Raw genomic sequence first — 24,542 nt, 5'->3', positions numbered from 1 at the left:
GATAAATGGATAAAGAAGAGGTGGTATATATACACAATGGAATACTATGCAACCATCAAAAGAAATGAAATCTTGCCATTTGCAACGATGTGGATGGAACTAGAGGGTATCATGCTTAGTGAAATAAGTCAATCAGAGAAAGACAACTATCATATGATCTCCCTGATATGAGGATGTGGAGATGCAACATGGGGGGTTAGTGGGATAGAAGAAGAATAAATGAAACAAGATGGGATTGGGATGGAGATAAACCATAAGTGACTCTTAATTTCACAAAACAAACTGAGGGTTGCTGGGGGGAGGTGGGATTGGGAGAGGGGGAGGGGGGTTATGGACATTGGGGAGGGTATGTGCTATGGTGAGTGCTGTGAAGTGTGTAAACCTCGCATTTCACAGACCTGTACCCATGAGGATAAAAATACATTATACGTTTATAAAAAAATAAGAAATAAATAAAAAAAATTTTTAAAATGTCATAACTCCATAAATGCAGGTGAAGATTCAACCACCAAGTGCCATTCAGACAACTCTGGCCTTGACATTAATCCAACTGAAGAGGACAAACATGTGTGCGTGCATGTGTGTGTGTTTGTGGTGTATACACCTGACATTTAATCCGTTTGAAGTAGCAGTATTTTCAGTGTAATGGCAATAGAGAGGAGCGTCCAGTTTATACATTGGCTGTGCTTGTTGGTTTTCCTTTCCTCAGCAACCATCTGAGCAACTCTAATACTAGTAATGTGTTCTGTAGGGTTTGTGTCTTCAAGTTTGAGGTGGCAAAGTGATGGGAATGGCGGCTTCACTTAGTTAATGCCATTCTGGGCAACTTTGGGGCCAAAGGAGGCCCTGTCACTGTTCTTGTCTTAACAGAACCACCTCCTCCACATTCCCTTGTACTGCTTTATCTTTCCTTTGAAATGTTAGTAAGTGGCTGAGCTGGAATTCAAATACAGATCTTCTAACTCCACCTACTCTGCCCTTCGGCAGTCATACTGCTACATGAAAAAATGCATGTGTTCTGGCGCTCCATATTGTGAAAACTCAGAGTCAGGCAAAGGAGAAGGGAGAAACAAAGGCTCTCATTTATTGGTGGGCTTTGAAGTGTAAAATGTAATTGCTGAAGGCATTCCTGTAATTTGTAATCAGTAGTAACTTCACCTGCTTGAGTGAGCCCCCCCTTTTTTTTCTGCTAATAGCAAAATGAATGACCTTAAAGTTGTCCTTGACTCCTCTTTTTTCTCCCAACTATCTGTACTCCATGAAAATATTTTGTCTGCTTTACCTGTGGAGATTCTGGATACTCAGAATCTACTGCTTTCCATCCCCCTCTCCACAGCCTGTCATTTCCCCACACAGGGTAATGGATAATCTCTGTACCAGGGCTTCCTGTTACAAACCTTAAACTTACTTCTACAATCTATCCAAGCACCACAAGCACCAAAGCAATTCAGTTAAAACTAAGTTAGGTCATGTTACACCTCTGCTCCAAGCCTTCTATGGCTCTCATTTTGCTCACATTCCCTATCCTGCCCAGGCCTGCAATGCACTACAGAATCTGGCTCCTTTAATGACCTGGGCCCCACCTCCTCTAACTGTCCCCTATCCTCCCTCTGATCAGTCTAGCTAGATGGGCTTCTTAATGGCACCTGAACATATCAAAGGTGCTCCTACCACAGGGCCTATGCCTATGCCTCTGCCCTTCTGTCTGCCCAGAGCACCAACATAACAAGACTCCCTCTTTTACTTTTTTTTTTTTTTAAGATTTTATTTATTTATTTGACAGACATTGATCACAAGTAGGCAGAGAGGCAGGCAGAGAGAGAGAGAGAGGAGGAAGCAGGCTCTCGGCCGAGCAGAGAGACCGATGTGGGACTCGATCCCAGGACACTGAGATCATGACCTGAGCCAAAGGCAGAGGCTTAACCCAATTAGCTACCCAGGCGCCCCCCTCTTTCACTTTCTTAATGAGGCCTTCCATGACCTTCACAACACTGCCCTCTTAACCTCCATCCCCTTTCCTGTCGTGTTTTCCTTCACAGAGCAAAACATCCTCTTGCACACTATATATTTCACTTCTTTGTATTTATCTCCTTGTACTAAAATAGAAAAGTCATGAGAACAGGGATTTTTGTAGATTTGTGTTGACTGATACATCTCCCAGTGCCTGGAACAGTATCTGGCAAAGAATAGGTGCTCAGTATTGAATGAATGAATGCTGAATGAATCTTGGCAAAAAAACAAAACAAAACAAAACAAAACAAAAAAAACAAGAAGCCCAATTAAATTAAGGGTGATTACCTCTAGAATCATTAACTGGTAATGGAAAGCTTCATGAAGGTTTACACATGAGTGTGACAAACTAGTCAATGTATAGTTTTCTCCTTTATAAGAACTTCTAAGGGTATCCATTTAACCTTGGGAGACTCCTTTGTAAGACTGAGAAATATTAACGTTCACCTTCCTCATACATTTGTGGTGAGGCTTAACATTTGTCTTATAAAATAAAAAAAAACTCCCTATTTTAAATTATGTATTTATTTTGTTTTATTATTTTGGTATCTGTGATCACCCAGAGCCACATCAGAAAAGAGATCTAAGAAGTTCTATTGTTAAAACCAAATCACTGAATTATTTTACCAAATCTCAGACTGTTGATCCAAGTGACCTAATTTCATTTAAAGGTAAATGATGACATTGAATTCCTCAACTAATTCAAACCAGCTAGAACACTTTAAAAAATCAGGATATGTTTGAACTCATCCTGAAACTGATGCAAACTAGATCAAATTCTTAATGTATTGATTTAAACAAGACCTCAAAATAAATGTCCATTTCCTCCAAGTTGGCATTGTGATAGAAAGGTTCTAAAAGAGAACAATGTGCTAAAATATCTCTATCTCCTAGCACCTTTAATTTCACGATTTAGTTCTCAGAAATTCGGTTGCTTTTGCTCTTGAGCCAATTGCTTTGCCCAAAATAGGAATCTTTTTTATCATTCATTTTGTGGGAGAGCTGAAAGCACATTAATAGAGAAGCTGTCTCTTCTAGGAGCCAGATCCACGTAACCTGAAACAAGTCTTCAACTACAGAGGGTATAAAGAAAACCGGACGAATTAACTACACTTGCTACTTGGATGGCATTTAAATTAAACAGTCTTATGCATATAATGGCTGTTAAATGGTGGGAAAAGAAAAAAGAAAGAAGATGGTAATAAACAGTCATGGAGTCTTAGAGACCAAAATTGTATTGCAGTGTAAACTCCGCACTCATTGTAATCTCCAGACCAGCAACTTCATTATCATCAGGCTGTTTACTGGCAATAGGAATCTAGGCCCTACTCAGGATCTTCCAAAACAAAATTTCTGGGTGGGGCACAGAGGAATGAAGGCTTTAACTAGCTCTCCAGGTAATTCTTAGGCATGCACTATTATGTACATCTTACAGTTCTAAATGCCTAATTGTTAATATTTAAGAGGTTAGGGTCGATAATACATATGAAATAAATCCTTACAACTTCCCAAAGTCAAATTTAAACAACATTTTATAGGAGGTAGGTCTCTATTACTTCAAAACATAGTAACAAAAATAGAGCTGGGATTATATTTTAAATCCCTTTGGACCATTTAAATTCTTTGTTTCATTTCAATATGAGAAAGTATAGTTTGATTAACAAGTTAAGTATTACAAATTTTGAAAGGTAAACTAATAGTGTCATCCTTAATTTAGATATGGAATGAGTGAATAATAAGAACTTATTCCAATTTCCCCAAATTGTATGAGAAAACCAGTTTGAAAATGAGTTTCTGCTTTTTAGAATAGCTATATCTATTTTAGCCCATTGTGGCTTTACTTGATAAGATATTTATTAATTTCCATTCGAAAGAGTAGCTATGCAGCTATACTAAACCCATCTTGTCAACCATCTGAGTAATGTAGTGGAACAATCACAGTGTTAGGGTTGGAATTCTAGCCTCATTACTTACTATGGGATTTTGGCCAAGGTATTTTATTTCTGTGAGCTTGATTTCTTCATATATAAAATGTGGGTAATAATAATTACACTTGAGTTATGAGGTCTATATACATATTGGAAGAAAGAGAGAGATATATATAGACATATTAGAGAATATATATTATAGAATGATATGTATGTGTATATATATATATACACACATATATATATATATGATTTCTTAACACTTAAGTGCCAAATAAATGTTACATCTCTATTCCTAAGATTTTATCTTCAACTAAACCTTTTAGTTAGAAAAATTTATGATTAAATTATACTTCAGAGAATTGAAAGACAACCAAACTAGAACCAAAGCAAAAAAGGAAAAAAAAAAAAAAACCCAACCTGATTTCAAGTATTTGAGATTATATTTTAAAATATGTTAAAAATTATCTAAACTAACAAAACTTTATTTTTTTCCTACAGTGAGGGGAGGGGCAGAGGGAGACAGAATCTTAAGTATGCTCAATGCCCAGTGTGGAGCGTGATGCGGGGCTCAATCTCACGACCCTGAGATCATGACATGAACTAAAATCAAAGGTCTTACACTTAACCGACTGAGCCAGCCAAGTGCCGTAAACTAAAACATTTTAAATTTGATAAGTTCAATACACTCAGTTCACATACTTTTATTACAGCCTTATTCTGTGCAAAAACATGGTGTGTTCAAAGGATATAATACAGTCTTTAATCTTATTCTATTCAACCCTGAAGATAATTTTTTATTTATTTTTTTTTAAAAATATTTTATTTATTGGGGTGCCTGGGTGGCTCAGTGGGTTAAAGCCTCTGCCTTCGGCTCAGGTCATGGTCCCAGGGTCCTGGGATCGAGCCCCGCATCGGGCTCTCTGCTCAGCAGGGAGCCTGCTTCCTCCTCTCTCTCTCTCTCTCTCTCTCTGCCTACTTGCGAACTCTCTCTGTCAGATAAATAAATTAAAAAAATCTTTAAAAAAATATTTTATTTATTTGACAGAGAGAGAGGTCACAAGTAGGCAGAGAGGCAGGCAGAGAGAGAGGGAGAAACAGGCTCCCCACTAAGCAGAGAGCCTGAAGCAGGGCTCGATCCCAGGACCCTGAGATCATGACCTGAGCCGAAGGCAGAGGCTTAAACAACTGAGCCACCCAGGCGCCCCTGAAGATAATTTTTTAAAGTCTGATAAAACAATTTAAAAATTCTAGAAGTCTTCAGATCCAAGATTATGACAAATCTTTTTATAAATTTCTAATAAATCACAGATTTATTAAAAATGTTAAAATTATAGATAATTTATAGTATACATTAACATTGTGCTATAGATTATTCACTATTATTTCTGTCAATGGAATTTTGAAGTAAGGTAATGAGCCCATGATTGGCAGTTTGAGGAGATGAGAAATTTTGAAATAGTAGTTCTAAAGAATGGAACATATACTAAAGGAAGTTAAAAAAAATCACTGGGCATTTTTGACTGCCTATTTTGGATTTGCGATCATGAATTTAATCCAATATTGATTGCCACTCATCTTTCTGCTGCAATGTACCTCTTGGCTGGACCTTATTGGAAAATGAATGCTGCCAAACCATGCTCACAAAGCCTGTGCGGATACTGTGCATAGAAGAATCCAGTAATCCCATAAGGTCGTTAGTTTCCTCAGTCTCTTTCTCATCTAGGTCTGGTTCCCTTACCCTCTTCAATGACGTCTGAGAACAACCACGTATTGAGAAAAGCACATTATATCTCCTCAGCAAGGGGACAATGACCTAGTGATTATTTCTGGCTTGTCTTCCCTACGAGGCTCAGATGGTTAGTAGACTGGTGTTGGTGTTATGATAGCGATGTATTATTTTTGATTCTGTTTGGTCAGTGGAAAGAATTCCTATCCATTGTCATAAAATTAAGGGATTGGAAAAAATTACACATGACATCCCTTTGAATTCTAAGAGTTCTAGCACTGTGTTGGCTGTCAATCATACCCAAGAAAAGGTGTATAAAGCCTACAAAAGGTAAACCCAAAAGGTTCATGAGTATTGTCGGAGTTTTTGGTAAGGCTCTACACATCCCCAATTTGGAAAAAAAATTTAAAAGAGTACTTGAAACTTTGGAAAGATTTTTCCTTTTCTGTTCAAAATAAATGCCCTGTAGAATTTAGTTATACCTAAAACCAGAATGTATTTACTATCTATTATATGTCAAGCAATACTCTATACATTTTCACCAACATGGATTTATTCAATAGGATAACCAAACCAGAAAGTACTGGTCTGTTAGCTCCTATCCCTCTCATTTGATGAGACTCACCAGGTATGAGGTAACCTATCTAAGGTTTCACTGTAAGAGGGAACTGGTGTTTAGACCCAGGTCTTCCATCCTATGCCTACTGTCCTTCCCAGATAGCACACTGTTCCTCAAATAACTTCCACGTAACATGGTTGCTTTCTCTGAACATGATAAAGTTAAAATTATAGTTGAACAATTGCTTAAAGTTCTTACCAATCTGAATATTTGTGTCTACATAACTCTATGAATACAGTATCAAATCTCAGTTGATCAGCAATGGTGATTCAGTAAAATTATTGAATAAATATTTATTGAGAGTCTGTTTATCAACAGTCAGTATTTGTGGGATAGCTTAAAGTTGTCCAGCATGAAGATAATAGTCAAGATGATTAAGATTTATATAAATAAATAAATAAATAAATTTATTTGTATGTGATAGGTTTCTATTCTCTATGTTCTATGTACAGAATACCACTTAATCCTCACAATAAACCCTTTTACATAGGTACTGTAATTATCATAGTCATTTTCCCATGAGAAAATGAGGCATATATAGCTTAAGTTACTGGCTGGTGTCTTACAGAATCCTTCCTTTTAATCAGTAGGAATTTTTTTGTGTGTGTGTGTGTGTGTGTGTGTTTAATAGACTATGTTGTAAGAAGTTTACAGTTCAGGGGCACCTTGATGGCTCAGTTGGTTAAGCATCTGACTCTAGGTTTCACCTCACAGGTTGTGATCTCAGGGTGGTGAGATCGAGCCCCACAGTGGGCTCCATGCTCAGTGCAGAGTCTGCTTGAGAGTCTCTGCCTCTCTCTCTCCCTTTCCCCCTCCCCACTTAAATAAATAAATAAACAAACAAATAAATAAATAAAATCTTTAAAAAGACAGACGTTTACAGTTTAATGTATTGTTGTGCATTTTAGAATTGGAAAGAAATAGGTGCATAAATAATTACAAATATTATAAAGATATAAAGAGGATAGGCTGTAGGAAAAGAGAAGAATGCACTTGATTCTGCCTGGAGTAGGGTAAGAAAATGACCATAGAAGGATTGGAGAAGAGGGAAAGTAGTAGAGGATCTAGAGGGATGCAACAAATTGGAGAATGAAGGATATTCTATCAAAGGGAAATCCGCTAAGATGAAAAAATGGGGGTTGGGAGACATAGTCTTGTGGGAAAGTACAAGTACCTTGGCAATGATAATCCAGAGAAGGTATAAATGGGAATGTGTTGGGAGATTGTACCAGAATTTTATCAGAAGCTATATTTTGAAGGTCCTTATATAGAAATCTTAGGAATAAGGCTTTAGCCTATAGGTAATGGCAGTTTCTAAAAGATTTTAACCAGGAGAGTGGTGTGATTTTGACCGTGTTGAATTTTACCCAGGTCCTAATATTAAAGGCAGATGCTGCAGGGAATATAGTCATTTAGAAGGTGACTGAAATAGTGGTCACAGAGCATATAATATTTCATTTCCCATGAAGCCAAGAGCAATGTCTTAATTCAAAACAACTTATTGAGGACCCTCTGAGCTGTAGACCCTGGGGTGAACTGGCATTCAAAGCCAAATGATATATGTTAATGATATTCAGTAAAATTTTAAAGTTGTTTTTGATTGAAGGAATTTGAAGTAATTAATCACCAGCCTTTCCATTACCCTATTTCCATTTCTTCTCATTTAGTGTTGTACTCTTAATGTCATTGTTTAAATATGCATCTGCTTTCAGTTGTCACAAGCTTAGCAAGGTTCCATCAGATTCTGCCAAGCATGATGAAAACAACACACACCATCTTCAAGTGCAGAAATTGAAAAAATATATGCCCCTAATTATCTTCCTGAACATCTCAGAACTAAGAATATCATGCGAAAAAAAAACTTCTGTATAGAAATTAAAACATACGAGATTTAATTTGAACTCTTTGCACTGATGGACTGAAATTGAAAAAGAGATATGATTGTATCACAGAAAACTTTTTTAAAAAACCAAACTATTCCTTTAAAGTTTGCATATGCTTAAAAATTCAGAGCTGTAGCTCTAAATTTAAAATAATTTTTACTTAAAAGCTATATCATACTTAAAAGTTTTCACACTGTTTTCATATATTAACTCAATTGATCAATTTAAGGTTGGCAATATAAATAATAACATTATTCCTTTTTTTTACAGGTGAAATCATGGAATACTAGAGAGATTAAACTACTTGTTCAAGGTCAGTCAGGAATTTGTTCATTGAATCAGCACTGTAATTCAGATCTCCTCACTATAAATTCTATGCTATTTCTGCTCTATCACATTGCCTGCCAAAGGGAAATAATCATTTATCCATCTATTCATTCATTCATTCATTCACTCATTCTTCACACATATACTTAGTGCCTATTAGTACAAAGCACTGTGAGATTTATGGAGATTATAAACCAGAGGTATGAGGTCCAGTGACAGCTTTGAATGAGGTGGAAATCATGTGTAATAAGACAGTCATAGAAAGGATTCTGAAAGATCATCACTGGAATAAATTATTTCTGGCTAAGGAATCATGGAAAGCTATACAGGAAAGGTAGTATTTTAGGTGAGTCTGAGTGGCTGGCATTTGGGCAAAGAGAGATAGGGCATGAATTCCAAGGAGTGGAAACAGTATTTGCAAAAGAAGGAAGAAAGTGAAGTATGGAACATGCTCAAGAAACAGTGAATCATCTTTTTTGCTGGAGGGGAGTGTGAAGCTTGAGAGAGGAAAATAAGGTTAAAAACTGTTTTAAAGACTAGACTAATATGCTTACAATTTTCAGATCAGGCAGAATGAGGTTATGAAAACAGCAAGAGTCTTGTTGAAGATACCCAAGTTTAGGTTCAAATACAGGCTCTGTTGTTTAGAAGCTGTGTGACTGTGATCAACTTATATAATTTCTCTATAACTTTCATATATCATCCATGAAAGGAAGACATCTGTAAATATTTCAGAACTATTTTTCCAAAATAATAAAACTAGTTTACTTTCAGGGTGGGTGTGAAGATCAAATGACAGGATATTTGAAAAGTGACTGGTACAATAAGGTGGTCAGTAAAAATTAATTTCTGGTCCAATTCTGTGGTTGTCAGAGCAACCCAGGGAGGGTGTTTGCTGAGGCTGGTGATGTAATGACAGTCATGGTGGAATAAAGCAAATATGCTGAGTGAATCAGAAGAGAGAGGGAGTAAATGATCAGAGGAAAAAGTCTTTTTTTGCAACAGAGCACACAGGGGAATGAATGTCTCAATGAGATAACACTACTGGGAATATTTACTATCTAGAATGATAAAAGAACATTGCAACACTCTCTAATTATATCAAAGTAAAATACAGAAAAATATTGTAGTGAAATTAATTCCGGAATATTGCTGTAGGAAAAAATCTGAATGAAATCAAACTTTGAAATAAAAGAGGCTTTCATACTGAGCTCATATTAGAATCAGGGGCTCTAAGTCTTTTGCTTCTCCCACCTTTGATCTCTGGGAGAGGTCATTTGGATGAAACAAAATGTTCTCAACCCTCCACACCTCGATAAATGTCCACCTTTCAGAACAACCACTCAGGAAACTCACCCAGGATTACCTGAATAGAGATTCATTTCAGAGGGAACCTTTTTTAAGAGACTCATTTAAAATTAGGGACTTTGATCACACAAGTGTGCCAATAGCTTACTTGACCATGATTCTACTGTCAGAAAAACCTATGAGGTCAAACAGGAAGAGGCAGCTATTTATTGAATGGTCTTCTCTATTGAGCTGTTCTTTTTGAAATGGATATGTGAGGCTTTAAAGCTACCCTCTTTTTTGTTGTTACAGTCATTTTCCAAAGCCAAAGTGAGGCTTGGAAGAAAAAGTCTGTTTCTTCTAAACTTCTAACCATAAACATTTCTCTAGATGTTTATGCATTAACTAAATATTTACAAATGTAATAAGCAAACTCTTAGCAACTGATATTTATTGTGTATTCTCAGTATGTGGAACATTACTTAAAACTAGGCTTTGGATAAAAGAAACGGATGAAAGAGAAAGCATGCATGACTCTTGATGTTATGTTTACAATAGAAGCAGAGGGGAAATGGGTCTGTGCACCCGCATGCCTACAAAATGGAATCACCAAACCCTACTCTCCTTAGCTTCTGTGACTCTTTCTCCTGTGAGAGTGGCTGAAAGAATTCAATTACTTTTTCAGGATTTTCAACACTAGCATAATTGTTGACTGATAATCTCACTAGAAACAATACTCTGTAAACTCCCAAGAGACAAGTTTCCCTGCCAGTACAGTCCATTGCAGTCTATAGAGGAGGCCTACTACATGGATCCTATTTTCCTGGACCAGATGAGGCCCCCAGAGCTCCTGACTGTGTGCCTGACTATATACAGTATGGCTGCAGTAGTTGCTGATGAAGGGTCAGGAGCTCATTCAATCTCCAGAATGAGACTAAAAGTAAAACTGAACACAGCATTTCCTAGGAGATCGTGTAGAGAAAATCCTACCATGCCCTTCGGCACCATTTGTTTTCACTCTAACTCTAGTCTTCCCAATGTATTGTCTTTCACACAGGTTCTAATCTCTATATATATCTGCACATCTCTACTCTGATTCAACCAATCCCTCTCCACTGCTAACTCCCTAACTTTTGCCAAGAAGCCTTCTGTTACTGAAAGTCTGACATTAGCAAAATTTACTATGACCTCCCTTCTTTTCTGGACTTTCTGTCCACCTTCTTGCTTTAGTTGATTGCTGGGTATCCCTGACATCCTCTCAACTTGGGGCTGTTCTTTTACCTATACCCCAATTATCACAGAGCCTGAAGCAGAGATGAATGTCCTCCTAGTTCCTCACTGGCACTTTCAGACAATTTTGGCTCTTGTCTTCATTTAAAAGCTCAACTCCTTTGAAAAGCAGGGCAACAGATCATAGACTATCTTTCCTATTTGACTCCTTCACCTACCCAGTTCCAGGCCCTGTTCCTTACCTCCCACTCATAAATGATTCCAGCACCTGGTTCACCATCCTCTTGAATGTTGCTTCTCTCATTGTTGTTAATGATTTCAGTATCTGCTGAAGTGATCTATCCAATAGCTTGCCCTTCTAAAACTGTGCCTTCCTCATGTCTGAAGACGTTTTCTTCCACCTCATCTTAGCATCCATGCCCCTGACTTTTCCCAAAACTGTACTACTCACACGATTTTGATCCCAAGCTCAAATTTCTCCAACTGCCAATATCTATCTAGCTTTCCAAGTTTATTACAATATCCTCACTTCAACCCCAGAAAGACAGTCAATACATTGACCCTGGTGGTTTCTTAGAGAACATTAACCTCTTATTGTCTTCCTCTTTTCCTTGCCAATTTAGAGTCCATGATCCCACTATCTTCCAAAGCCCCAAATCTAGTTAAATCTACCTTTTTAAATTTTATTTATTTATTTGACAGAGAGAGAGAGAGATCGAGATCACAAGTAGACAGGCAGGGGTTGGGGAGAAGCAGGCTCCCTGCTGAGCAGAGAGCCAGATGCATGGCTCCATCCCAGGACCCTGAGATCATGACCTGAGTCAAAGGAAGAGGCTTAACCCACTGAGCCACCCAGATGCCCCTTAAGTCTACCTTTTTTTTTTTTGTTATAGCACAACTTATATATTTCAAATGGACAAAAAAATCAGTATCATTTACAGTATCTTAAGATAAATTGCCTTTGAATGGGAGCTTCCTTTCCGGTACTTTGAGGTCTACAAGATGTATCTAGAAAATGTACTACTGTGGAAAATGACTGCTTAAATCAAATGGGGGGGGGCTGTGGTTTCTCTTTTTGATTAATTGCTGTAACACTGTCCTTCAGGCGGCTGAGGGAGTTTCATGTTTTCTTTAGACATCATTAGGCGCCGGAGCTCTTGCAGGACAACTTTGATGCTATATGAATTCTGCTATTTTGCTAGCACTGATATGGCTCTTGGGTCCACCACTCCATTAGAACTATTAATTCCATTCATATTAATTTTTGTTACAAATCTTACAAAGGGGGGGTGCTTCTGGGTATTTAGGTCCACATTCTATTTTAAGGCTGTATATTCGGTTTTCATAAATTGTCCGAGCCCGTGGTGGCTGCCATCTTGTGTCGCTGTTGCTCCTAAGTCTACCTTTTTAATGGCACTTCTTCTGCACATCAGCACCGGGCCATGGCATAGGAAAAACAAACAAATGATGACCGATCTCTGTTTAAATTTATGACCACAAATCTCAAGTGGGCTCAGTTGACTGCTCTGTATTTGTACAGCATTTCTCTACTTAATTCACTTTCTCATTCTCTTAGAAGAATATTTTCTATTTCTGTCTTTAAACTTCCAGATCTTTATTCTCAGCTAATGACCTCATTTGTTATTTCACTTAGAGAGTAGAATAATTGAGAAAAGAACTACTCCATATTCCAAAACCAAATCTCCCAACCTATTTGCATTTGTACATTCATATTCTCTCTTCTCCCATATTAAAATGAATGAACTGTTAAAGAAGAGCTAAGGAAATTTTAAAGGAGAACAAGTCAGAGAACTTACATTCCAGATACAGTATTATAAAGCTATAAGAGTTAAGAATGTAGTATTGCACAAGGATAGACAAAGAAACTAATAGAACAGAATAGAGTCCAGATATAGACCCAGATATCTACATTTTTCTGATTTATGAAAAAGTGACACTGCAGTGTAGTAGAGAAAGTATGGCTTTTTTAATAAATAGTGTGGGTCAAATGGAGATACACGTGGGAAAAAATAGTCTGGAACCCTGACTTATACCACAACAGAAAATTAATTTCAGATGAATTATAGATCTAAATATAAAAATAAAACAATAAAACTTTTAGAAAAAAAAAGATCTTGATTTAGTCAAAGATACCTTAAATAGGATATAAAAAGAAAAAGAGTCTTAATTAGGCTACATTAAAATTAAAACCTTCTGTTCATCAAAAACACTATTAAGAGTGAAAAAGTAAGCCATGGAGTTGGTGAAGACATCTGCAGTACAAATATCTGACAAAGAAACAGAATATATAAATAACTATCACAAATCAATAAGAAAGAACAATCACCTAAAGAGAAAATAGACAAAGACTTAGAACGATACTTCTTAAAAGGGGTTAAAGTCCATAAAAGTATAAAAAGATGTCCAACTTCATTACTCACCTGAGAAATGCAAATTTAAGCCATAATGGTATACGAGTGTGTGACAAAAAGAAAGACTAAATTGAAAAAGACAATATCAAATGTTGACAAAGATATGAAATAACTAGAACTCTCCATACACTGCTAGGAGTGTGAACTGGTAAGAGTGTAAACTGCTGGAAACACTTTGCGAAACTATCCACAGAAAAGGAATACACACATAACCCAGTAATCCAAGTTCTTGATAGATATCAAAAAAGAACATATACGTATGTTCATCAACAAACATATACAAATACATTCATGGCAGCACTATTTATAGTGCCTAACACTGAAACTATCTTAATGTCTGTCAACAGTAGAATGGATGAATAAATTGTCATATATTTATACAAAAGAACACTGTTCAGTAATGAGGATGAATGAATTAATTACATCCATAGGCAACAACATGGAAAAGTTTTACTAACGTAATGTTGAAAGAAGGCAGACATGAAAGAGTACATTTTCTATAATTCCATTAAGATACAGTTCAAACACAAGGCAAAAATTGACCTGAGGTGTTAGAAGTCAGGAGAATGAGTACCCTTGGCAAGAAGAAGGAGTTTTTTCTAACACAAAATGAATTTATCAAATATCTTATTACAAATACACATTTGAGTTACCTTTGCATTTATGAAAATCATCATCATGGTACTTCAAGTAGAAAAATTAACAACAAAATAGTAAAAAAACAAAATTATTGCCAAAGATAAATTTAGTTCAGGTTGTCAAGTTTTCCTAAAGTCTCCATAAAATGCATGTCTAAATTTTGCAGAACTTTTCTTTTTTTAAGATTTAGTCATTTATTGGGACGCCTGGGTGGCTCAGTTGGTTAAGCGGCTGCCTTTGGCTCAGGTCATGATCCCAGCATCCTGGAATTGAGTCCCACATCAGGCTCCTTGCTTGGCAGGGAGCCTGCTTCTCCCTTTACCTCTGCCTACCACTCTGTCTGCCTGTGCTCACTCGCACGCTCTCTCCCTCTTTCTCTCTGACGAATAAATAAGTAAAAAAATCTTAAAAAAAAAAAAGATTTAGTCATTTATTTGAAAGAGAGAGAGAGAGCGCATGCACACAGCAGAGGTGGGGAGAGGCAGAGGGAGAGACAAAATCCTCAAGCAGACTCTGCACAGAGCCAAAATCAAGAGTCAGACACTTAATGGAATGAGCCACTCAGGTACCTCTAAATTTTGCAAAACTTTTAATTCTCTTTCTGAAGTCTTCTTTATATTCTTTTAATAAGAAATGATGTCATGGGGTGCTTGGGTGGCTCAGTTGGTTAAGCATCTGCCTTCGGTTCAGGTCATGATCTCAGTGTCCTGGGAATAAGCCCCTCATCAGGCTCCCTGCTCTGCAGGAAACCTGCTTCTCCCTCTCCCTATATCCCTCCTCCCTTCTTGTGCTTTCTCTCTCTTACATTAATAAATAAAATCTTTAAAAAAAGAAGAAAGATGTCATTTATCCATGTCTTTATTTGTAAAACTGTGAAAAACAAAACAAAAGATGAGAAAATTACTTTGAAATAAATCAAACATAGACAGCACTTTCTCAATTGAACTTTTTTTTATCACCAGGCCAACTTTGAACACATACAGTGCTGTTTCAGGAAGTCCCATATACAGAGCCCCTGCATTACTACGTTTCTTGAAATTTTTTTGGCATAACTATAAAAAAATGAACATAACAATAGCGACTATCTCATGGGGTGTTATAAAGATTAAATGAGACAAAAATGCATTACCCTGGGACAATGGATGTTAGCACTTAATAATTACACCCTTAGTTTTTATTGATATTGTTAACATCAGAATAACCTGAAGTGTTTGCTAAATCACTACTGATTTCTGGGCTCAACCCCAGACCTACTGAAGCCAAATTGCTAGTTCGGCCTGTGAATCTGCATTTTAACTAGCCTTTTGAGTGATTCTTTTCATAGATTTAAATTTGAAGACCACTATCCAGAGATTAAGGTTTACTTCTTACTTAAGAGCTCCAATACAGGGATCTGTCTGTACACAGGAAATGCTTACGGACAGTCTAACTGATATTTAATATTACCAGATGGGTATGATATAAATTATTAAAGCAATCTGGAATTTGCTGCACATTTATGCAGTATAGGGGAATAGATTTTTACATTTTGAACTTCAGCAAAACATAAAAGAAGGCTTGATTTGTTAATAGTATTGAAAGTAGCCTCAGTTTTAATCATCTTAACTTTCTTTATAAAAGATTTGAATCCTCTCATATTGCACATAACCCATGTAAAAATAAATATTAAAATATTTCATTTAAAATAATTCAGGACAGTTAGGTTTTTATTGCTCTTCATTTTTGTTTTGATTTACTTTAGAATATCCAGAGAGTATACACATGTGCTCATGGAGAGGACAAATGGCCATAATCCCTGAGTTCTGCACTATTAATATTAGGCCCATAACTAGGCTTCTGTCACTACTTTTCTTATATTTGTGTTCATTTTAAGGAAGCTTCCAGTCTAAAAGGAGAACTGCAAATGAAAATGTCTTCAACTGTTTAAATCAAACAAAAATTTAAATCAAGTACAGTATCTATTTAAACTTCTCGTCTATAGAACAGTTACGCAATTTGTCACACTGAATAGAAAATTTTAATAGGAGAATAAATCTTTTCATTAGATGTTTGATTGCATTGAAAAAACAAGAGAGTCAACCTTTGACAAAAGAAAAATTAGCTACACTCTGGTGAGCATAGCATAATATGTAGAGTTGTTGAATCAATATGTTGTATGCCTAAAATAAGTGAAACATTGTATATTATCTTTAATTAAAAAAAGAGAAAAGAGTTAGGAATTATTCTAACTTCGTTTCTGTTTCATGTCATTAAGTAAACATAAAGACTGAAAGATAAAACCAGATATTTTATCAGGGCAAGATAATGTTTAGGAACTAAATGTTCTTACTTGGTGAAAAGCCTTATAGCCTATGCTCTATTGTGAAAGATAAAATTCACATAATTCATGTACATGTTTTCAACTACTATCAGCTATCTCAGTAAATCTAAATTCTCTAAATTAGTTGAAGAGATTTAGTGAGCTTTTATGACACATTTATATCATAAGCCAAATGTAAGAGTGGTTGGGATTAGACATGAAGAACTTGACCTGCAGGCCACCAGATGGTCTTATTTTCCAGCCAAAAATCTGCTCCTTTATAAATATCAAACACCCTTGACTTTCTGATGCTACAAATAACCTTTAAAATGACTCTGAAGTACAGTGAGACTTTTTTAAATCTCTCATTCTCAGGAAAGGAAAGGATGGGATTTTTTTCCTTTTTTTTTTTTTTTTTCCTGGCAGTGATGCTACATTCTAACAGTTTGCTCAGCAGTGGAAATCATGCTATAAGCAAAAGTCTCTGCAAGACAGAGATTTTTACAAAATAATCTTTTTTTTTTCCAATGGATACTGGCTACTTTGAGAGGATCCAATTCCAAGAACAACTTCCGTGAAGCAGGATTCCCTGACACTGAAATTGCAGGACACATATATTGAACCACTAAGGCTTCTCTTCTACCACTGTCCAGTGATGGCTTGACCTCCAGACCTCCTAGTCTATCTCTGTTGCACAGGCTGACTTTGGACATCCAAATCAGTAACAGTAACCTATCTTCTAATAGGATAGAATAAACTTTGAAAATGAGTGACTGTCTTAAACAGAAGGTTTAGTGATTTAGCAAAGCAACAAATTAAAAATGCTTTACTTATGCATCCAAATAATGTGATTTTTCTTAGAGTTAACCAGAAAATTCTCAGACATGTGAGGAGCAGTAGAAAACTTCAGGTGCAATTTGACTCCTGCTGAACATTCATCATTGAATTCCCTTGCATTATGAGAATCACCTTGGTAATTGCACATGGCCCTCTTTATTGATCCAGTTAGAGAAAGTTACCTATCAAAGACCCGAACAGTCATTTGTACACTGATTTTACATTGCTTTCCATCTGTTTCCTTGACCTCTTTTATGTCCATGAGAACATACAGGTTTGAGTATTCAATTCTAGATTTAAGAACAAACTGAGTTGCAGAACATTTTTCATCTGTCTTTCTTATCAGTAATGGCGAAGGTGAATTCTGTTGCGACGCCTGAAACAAATCTGAGCATGCTCAAAAAACAAAATAGATTGGGAAAAGGAGACCCCTTCTGGAGACATGTGGTTGGAAGGTGAGACTCTACAAGTACTAACCTCATTTAAAAACTTGGAGGGCACTTCCCAGCAGGCTCTGAGAGTAAGAAAATGAGCCTAGACTAGAGAGGAGACGTTCGAGATCATTAACAAGGTATCCAATTTAATACTCACCGTAACTCAATACCACATTTCATTCATTCACTCGTTTGCCATATTTTTTTCTGTTACTCCTTAAAATTAGGAGCTCGGTCTTAATTAAATACCTAAGATTTCTCCAAGGAATAAATATACGAAGTGGTAATACTTACTTTCCAGTAATAAACTGACTCCTGGACGGTGTGCAAATAGGCTGGACATAGTAGTTCTCCAGTTTAACTCCTTCGGCAGCGAGCTTGTCAAGAGTGGGAGTCTTGATCTCCGAGCCGTGGTAACCCACATCTCTAAATCCCTGATCATCCGCTAGGATGAAAATGAGATGGGGTTGGGAGGTGGCCGTCGTACTGGGCTCCGGTCTCTCTCCAGACTGAGCTCGAAAGGTCGCTTCCTCCTCCTCCTCCAAGCCCTGGCCCCAGGATAGGTAACCGTAGGTCAGGAGGCTGAGCACCCAGAAGGCTGCCAGCGCCCCCATGGCTAGCATCCTTCCCGGCCAGACCCAGGCTCGAGAAGGCGGGGGAGGCGGAGGCCCCGCACAGCCCCTGGGGGCCATTCACTTGGGTCCCGGCTGAGACTCCACTCGCAGAACCACGTACCGCGTGCCGCCGCCGCCGCCCACATGCACGCGGGAGGGGTAGACCGAGCAGGCGGTGGACCGTCTCCACCTGGGAAGAAGTCCTGCGCCCCTCTCAGCTGTCACTACATCCAGCAACGTCAACCTTCTACAAGTGGTGCGGCGTCGGAAAAACAAGGAGTCGCTCTTCTCCAAATTTCACTTTCTCCTCCTCCCCGCTCCCCGAGCAGCTTCCACACAAAGTTAATACTTCCACCCAAAAGCTGTCGGGAGAAAAAGTCTAGTAAGGCGTTGAGAGTCACCTTCTATGGGGGCTTTCCCTGCCAGAGCGCCCTGGACGTTGCGGGGCGAGGCTCTCGCGGGCGCGCGCGGGTCGCTGGGACCCGCCGTCCGGCGTCCCCTCACCTGGAAAGCCCTGGAAGTTGAGCCGCCACGCCTCGCTCTGGCTCTCGCAGATAAACAGCTGCCTGTAGGGGACTGACTTCCTGACCACTTTCTCCACTTTTCCAGGGCAATTTCTCCCGGTCCTCTCCGGAGCGTTTGCCAATCTCCCCGACACTAGGCGGCGAAGTGAGGGTGGGGGGGCCCAGTTTCCTGATTTCTTTCCGCGGCTCACCACCCCTTTTCTTCAGGAACGTCGGGCACCGAGTCCTGCGGGCCGCTGGAGCGCGTGGGGGAGCGAATCGGGGTCCCAGCCCCGGTGGCCGTTCCACGCCGAGCCCACCAGGTCTCCGCGGAGTTGGTGCACCCGGCCGAGGCGCGGAAGGATGGGTGCGTTTTGTCAGCCAACTTACTTAATTCTGGCACCAGGCGTTCTTGGCCGCCTCCTCCCTCTTTTCTGTCCAGTGAATCACGGAACACGGAACGGTACTTTCTGCTTTAGCTCCTCCAGGAAGAGGGGGAGGGGTAAGGTTGGTGTAGAGGTTAGGTCTTTCCTTTTTCCTTTCCGGGAGGAGGAGGGAGGGGAGGCTTTGCGGGACGGAGAGAGCCTCTGCTCGGCCCCTGCGGGATCCGGGGGGGTCCGCCAGGGCTAACTCCTCTCTGGGTTTCGCCGGCTGCCTTCCATCATCCGGACAAGGGGCAGACCTTGGCGGCGCGGATCCGCTGGGGTGAAGCGGGCGCTTCTTTTCGTGGGTCCATAAATGAAGAGCTCTCTCGCCCATCCCGAATGCTGCGCTTGCAAACTTTTTCTAGCTTCTGGAGGGAGTGCGAGAGAAGAGCAGGAGAAACAACAAACTGCGTGGCATACTTTCTTCCTCTTCTAGTTTTCCTTTTCTAGTCCCCTCCACCCCCCCTCCATTTTTCCTACTCCTTTATCCCCGCCTATCCCCCCCCCCGTTTGTTTTTTTTTTTTTTTTAAACAGTCGCGACTACAAGTTTTTATATTGAATTTCCTTTCCCTTTTGCTGGCCTTGACAGTCTGACTTCCTCAAGAGGTTCTCCCTACCTGAAGATACTGAAATTTACCCTTTACTCTTACCGCTCCCCAAACTTACCCACAGGGCATCTCCAGCCAAGAATGTGGGGCGAGGAGGAGTTACACATTTCACCCTCAGGAACTGAGAGCTCAGTCTGCACTCCTGCAGTAAAGAAACCATTTCCCATCTAATAGTTCCAGGAACTTCATCACTTTTTTTTTTTTTTTTTTAAACTATGTGGAGCGAAAGTATTTTAAAAGCTTGTCCTGACTAGGAAGATATGCCTGCTTTTACTAGAATCACAGGTTTTTAAAGCCCTTCTCCGTCAGGAAAGGGATTTGTGGTACTTATAGAGGAGGCAATCAATGCCAAGAGCCATTGAGACATGTTTTTCTTTTCCAAAATTTGTTCAAGTTATTTATTGAACACCTACTATGGGCTGGTACATAAAAAGCCAGATTCTCCCAATTGCCTAAGCATACGTTTCACTTAGCCATTTGTTTTTAATTACTTTTTGTTGCTTAAGTTCCTATTTAGTTTCTAGGCAAAACCTTTGTAAAATGGAAACTTAGCACCTGTGAAACTTGCCACGGGCTCCATATAGGTAATTTTGCTAATGTGTGTAGGCTTCTACCAGTTTATTTTCTTCTGTGAGGCCATTCTGATTAGTCTGTGGTGAGATAAGCTGTGTTAGAAGTCCTATTTGGAAATATGATCTTAACAATTCTGTAAAGGTAAATCACCAAATATGTAACGACTGAACTGAATATTGGGAGATTAGAAAGCACTGAGGTAAGGCTCCTAGCTTTGTAGGCCTAACAAGGTTCTTGAGTGTCAACAGGCATTCGGATGGATTGACTGCTTTTAGTTGGGGTTAGTCAATGACATAGCACAAGAAGTCTCCATGTTGCTCTGCAAGAAAGAGGGCACTTTTCAGTTCAGATTTCAAGTAAGAGTAGATAATAATAATAATGTTAACATTTATGACTTACCATATGATAACCATAGTGTTCTATATACTGATTATATACCATATATACACACACATATATACATACATATGCTTTATAGTGTTTATACAGTGCTTTACATACTTTATTGCTTTTCTTTCTCTACCAATTCTATGACATATTTTCCATTCAACAAATATCTGAGGAGCTGGGCCAATGCAAGTAGCTGGGAAAGTAATGGTTAACTATATCAGGCACAGCGTCTGCTCTTGTGGAACTTACAACTGATGGGAAGAGATAAGCTGATCAATGAATCATCCCCAAACTCCAAATGTTACCTACTATTCTGCAGTATTCTGAAGCAAAGGAACAAATTTAAGAGAAATTTTAAAACAAAGAAATCTGACTTAGACTGGGTGTGGTTAGTGGGTAAGGTGGTGCAGGGAAGTAACCTTTAAACTGAGGGAAATGTTATTTTGTTCCGTATCCACCCCTCTTTCTTTTTTAACAGTTTAGCTTTTTACAGAAGAAGTTTAGTCAAAAAGACCAAAGCTCATGTCACTGTCAGACTCCTCTGATTCTTCTTTCTTTGCTTCTACTTTCTTCTAAGCTGGGGCAGCAGTGGTGGAAGGAGCAGGACCTTCTGCTGGTGCTGCACCAGCTGCTGGGACAGGTCCATCAGGCCCTACTTTGCAGATAAGGCTCCGGATGCTCACATTGGCCATAGCCTTTGCACACAAGCCCAGCCAGGAAGGTTCAACATTTACACCCGCTGCTTGTATCCTCTGTGATCCTCACCTCATCGTTGTGCAGGATGAGGGTTGAATAGAAGCAGATGAGCTCCCAGATGGAGGCCATGGTGCAGGTGAATGCTGAATGGATGCTACCAGGCAAGGTGCTAATCACAGGATGAAATGAGGGCCTCACCCCTCCCTGGCCTTAGCTTCTGCAGAACAGAGCAGCTTATTGGCGCTGAGGAAAAGCTGTTATCCCCTTTTACAGGAAACTTAGACTTGCAAATCTGTCTTCAAAACCCATGTTTTTCAAAAAATAATCTTCCCACAAGTGGACAGTAAGATATTTTCTAGCCACATAGCACAGAACACAGCTGCCAGAGTTAGAGAATTCTAATCTTCACACAAGGCATGCATGCTCTCCACATTGAGGATAGAAGGGCAGAATTTTGGCCCTAAAAATGTCATTTCTGGAGTAAATAGTACGAATATTAAGGGAGACTAAGAACTATTTACAATTAGCAGTAAGAGCCAAGAAACAAGAATAGTCATGCTATAGCAGGCCAAATGACATGTGAGTCAAAGGAAAAATCCATTGGTTGGATGCCCTAGCCAAAGTGGGAAATAGATAATAGTTATTCCCACATCCACAAGGAATACCTTGAAAATGAAATCAGAGGCTGTTGAGTGCCCTATCCTTTACTGTACATACACTGGTATTATAAGCACATAAACTTCACATTTCTCATAATAAGATTGGGTTTCATGCACTCTAAGCAGTAGTTTTAGCGTCCTCATGAAATCCCAGATTAAAGACACTCTATAACTTAGCTGTTTTTTACTGACTTGAGAGTCATCATTTTTGGTGTGCAGGAATCAGCTTCACTTACAGAAGAAACACCATAGGTTTATTTTAGCCTAGATATAGTCACATTACACAGTCATGGGATGACATTACAAAAGTTAAAGATACTATTTGATTCAGTAAAGAGAGAGAGAGAGGAAATAGAATTGCCTCGAGATGAAATTAGTGCAGACTATTATTCAGGTGAGGCTTAATCAGGAGATGGGACTATAGCTATGCCTTAAAGGACAATCAAAATTTGGGAAAGAAGAGAGGAAGTTAAAGGAAGGACATTTCAGATAAAAGGAAAGGAAGACCAACTGCCTGAGACACATTTTGACTGGGGTAGTATGGTATATGATGTTAGGAAGTTCAGATCACACCAGATATTGAGAAGATTTGAAAAGGTATAAAGGACTGGAACTTGATTTGTGGGCATTAGGGTGATGAGGTCCTTTGAGAAGGACGTAATATGAGAAAGTACTTAAGTAAGTCATATTAAGGTCCTTTCTGGTCTAGATTTATAGACATAGAGGCAACATATAAGGGCTTCAGTCCAAAAAATTTGAAGGGTTGAATTTTACCCTAAGAGCACTGAGTTTATCCAAGTTTTTTTGGTTAGGGCAAGACATGATAAAAACATAGGAAAAGATATCCCAGGACATTTTTAGGGAGTGATTTGAAGGAACAAAGGCTAGAATCACACAACTGCCACAGTGTGAAATTTCTACAGCAATATACTCCTTAAGTTAAAGAACTATGTTATGACTACATCATCTTCTGCGAGAAGGGCATTTGTTAAAAGTTTAGAAAGAAGTAATTAATCACTTAAGAGAAAAACAAGTGGGAAAGGAATCAGGGACCCAGTAAAGGACCTTCTTTGACTGGAGGATGGAAAAAGAAAAGAAATAATAGAAGGTATTGTCAGAAAGGTCACCATCAGGGAGGGATATCAGAGTAAGACAACACAGTGTGGCCTGGGGCTCTTTAGGGGACAGACCATGGGTCGTGGATGCCAGGGTGGAATTCAGGAGTGCGTATGAAAAGCCTATCAGTAAATAGAGAAGTTAAAAAAAATCATAGAAAAACACTAAAATGGATAGTTGCACAAATTTCTTTGAAACATCCATGTTAATCTTTACCATAAAGGAATTTCCCATAGCCCCCAGTATGCATGGGCGGAAATGCCTAGTTTACTATTGATAAGTAGTTGTTCTAGTTACACCTAGATAAATCGTTGTTGTTATTTTGCTTAGTAAGAGAGCATGCCTGCTACCCTATTTCCCTTTCTTCTATAGACACTTATTTTCAACTAAACATGTAATTAGATGCTTGAAAGATACAGCTAATGTTTAAATGTAGGCTTAAAAAATTGTGAAAATAGTCACTCCAGAGATTTATAGACTATTAAAAAGATTTAAAACTCAGTTGCTGCTTGTTTGGGTTTATAAACACAGTAAGTACTTAAAAATGAAGGAATAGTCACCAAGTTTAAATTCATGCACAGTCTAAAAGAAACGTTTGTCCTAATATGGCCATTTCAATATGCATTCTATATAATCAACTCCCTATTCATCTTTATTAACTCTTCATTAGACGCCAGAATGAAGGCTGCTTTGAGCCACTGTCTCAAGAAACAAGAGCTCTCTGATTAGGGTGGTTAAGTAACTGATTCAGTAATTGTTAAGTAAAGATCACTTCTCTTTCTTGGGAAGTCTCTGTTGAAATAAGCTGTAACAACTTGAATAATGTGAGCAGCACTAAAATTTCAACCGTGTATAAACATAGCTATCCAAAAGTAACAAGGTTTTTGACATTAGAAACTCAGAAAATCTGAACTGTCAAAGACAAGATCTTTCATTCAGCAAATGTGCGAAAGCAGACTTTTAAACAGAATTTTTACAGCGGGGAAACCTGGTAATTTCCACAATTTTAAGATCTGTTCTTACTGCTTAAATTTTAAGTAAAATTCTTTATTATTTGCATAGCCGTGTAGCATATCAATTTCTAGACCTGGCTGCTCATCAGATTATTTTAGGGCTTTTTTTTTTTTTTAATAGGAAATTCCACCCAAGACTGAAATCAAAATATCCAGAATTTGGGGATATCTCTGTTAGGAAAAACTCTCCAGGTGATTGTGGTATGTATAGAATTTTGAAAACCACTGATTTAGAAGACAAATCATCAAAGTTTTGATAGGATTATTTAATGGATGATGTTGGTGCCATC

At 38.5% G+C, this 24,542-nt stretch overlaps 1 protein-coding gene, 1 long non-coding RNA gene and 2 pseudogenes across 2 annotated transcripts in view; 1 reads left to right on the top strand and 3 right to left on the bottom strand.

The window, feature by feature from the left end:
- Window positions 1–18,366, bottom strand: part of ARSJ (arylsulfatase family member J) — a 94,606-nt gene extending 76,240 nt beyond the window's left edge. The window contains exon 1 of the mRNA XM_045998584.1: window positions 17,949–18,366. Coding sequence (XP_045854540.1) covers window positions 17,949–18,346 — 398 coding nt within the window. The 5' untranslated portion in view covers window positions 18,347–18,366. The remainder of the gene's footprint in view (window positions 1–17,948) is intronic.
- Window positions 12,024–17,096, bottom strand: LOC123932504 (annotated as a pseudogene).
- Window positions 18,367–19,011: 645 nt separating the features above from the next.
- Window positions 19,012–24,542, top strand: part of LOC123937614 — a 33,985-nt gene continuing 28,454 nt past the window's right edge. Inside the window, exon 1 of the long non-coding RNA XR_006817501.1 lies at window positions 19,012–19,138. This is a non-coding gene — a long non-coding RNA (uncharacterized LOC123937614). The remainder of the gene's footprint in view (window positions 19,139–24,542) is intronic.
- Window positions 21,269–21,593, bottom strand: LOC123937613 (annotated as a pseudogene).

The sequence above is a fragment of the Meles meles genome, chromosome 2, assembly GCF_922984935.1.
Source record: "Meles meles chromosome 2, mMelMel3.1 paternal haplotype, whole genome shotgun sequence".
Lineage (NCBI taxonomy): Eukaryota > Metazoa > Chordata > Mammalia > Carnivora > Mustelidae > Meles > Meles meles.
This window is presented reverse-complemented; position numbering and strand designations above follow the sequence as displayed.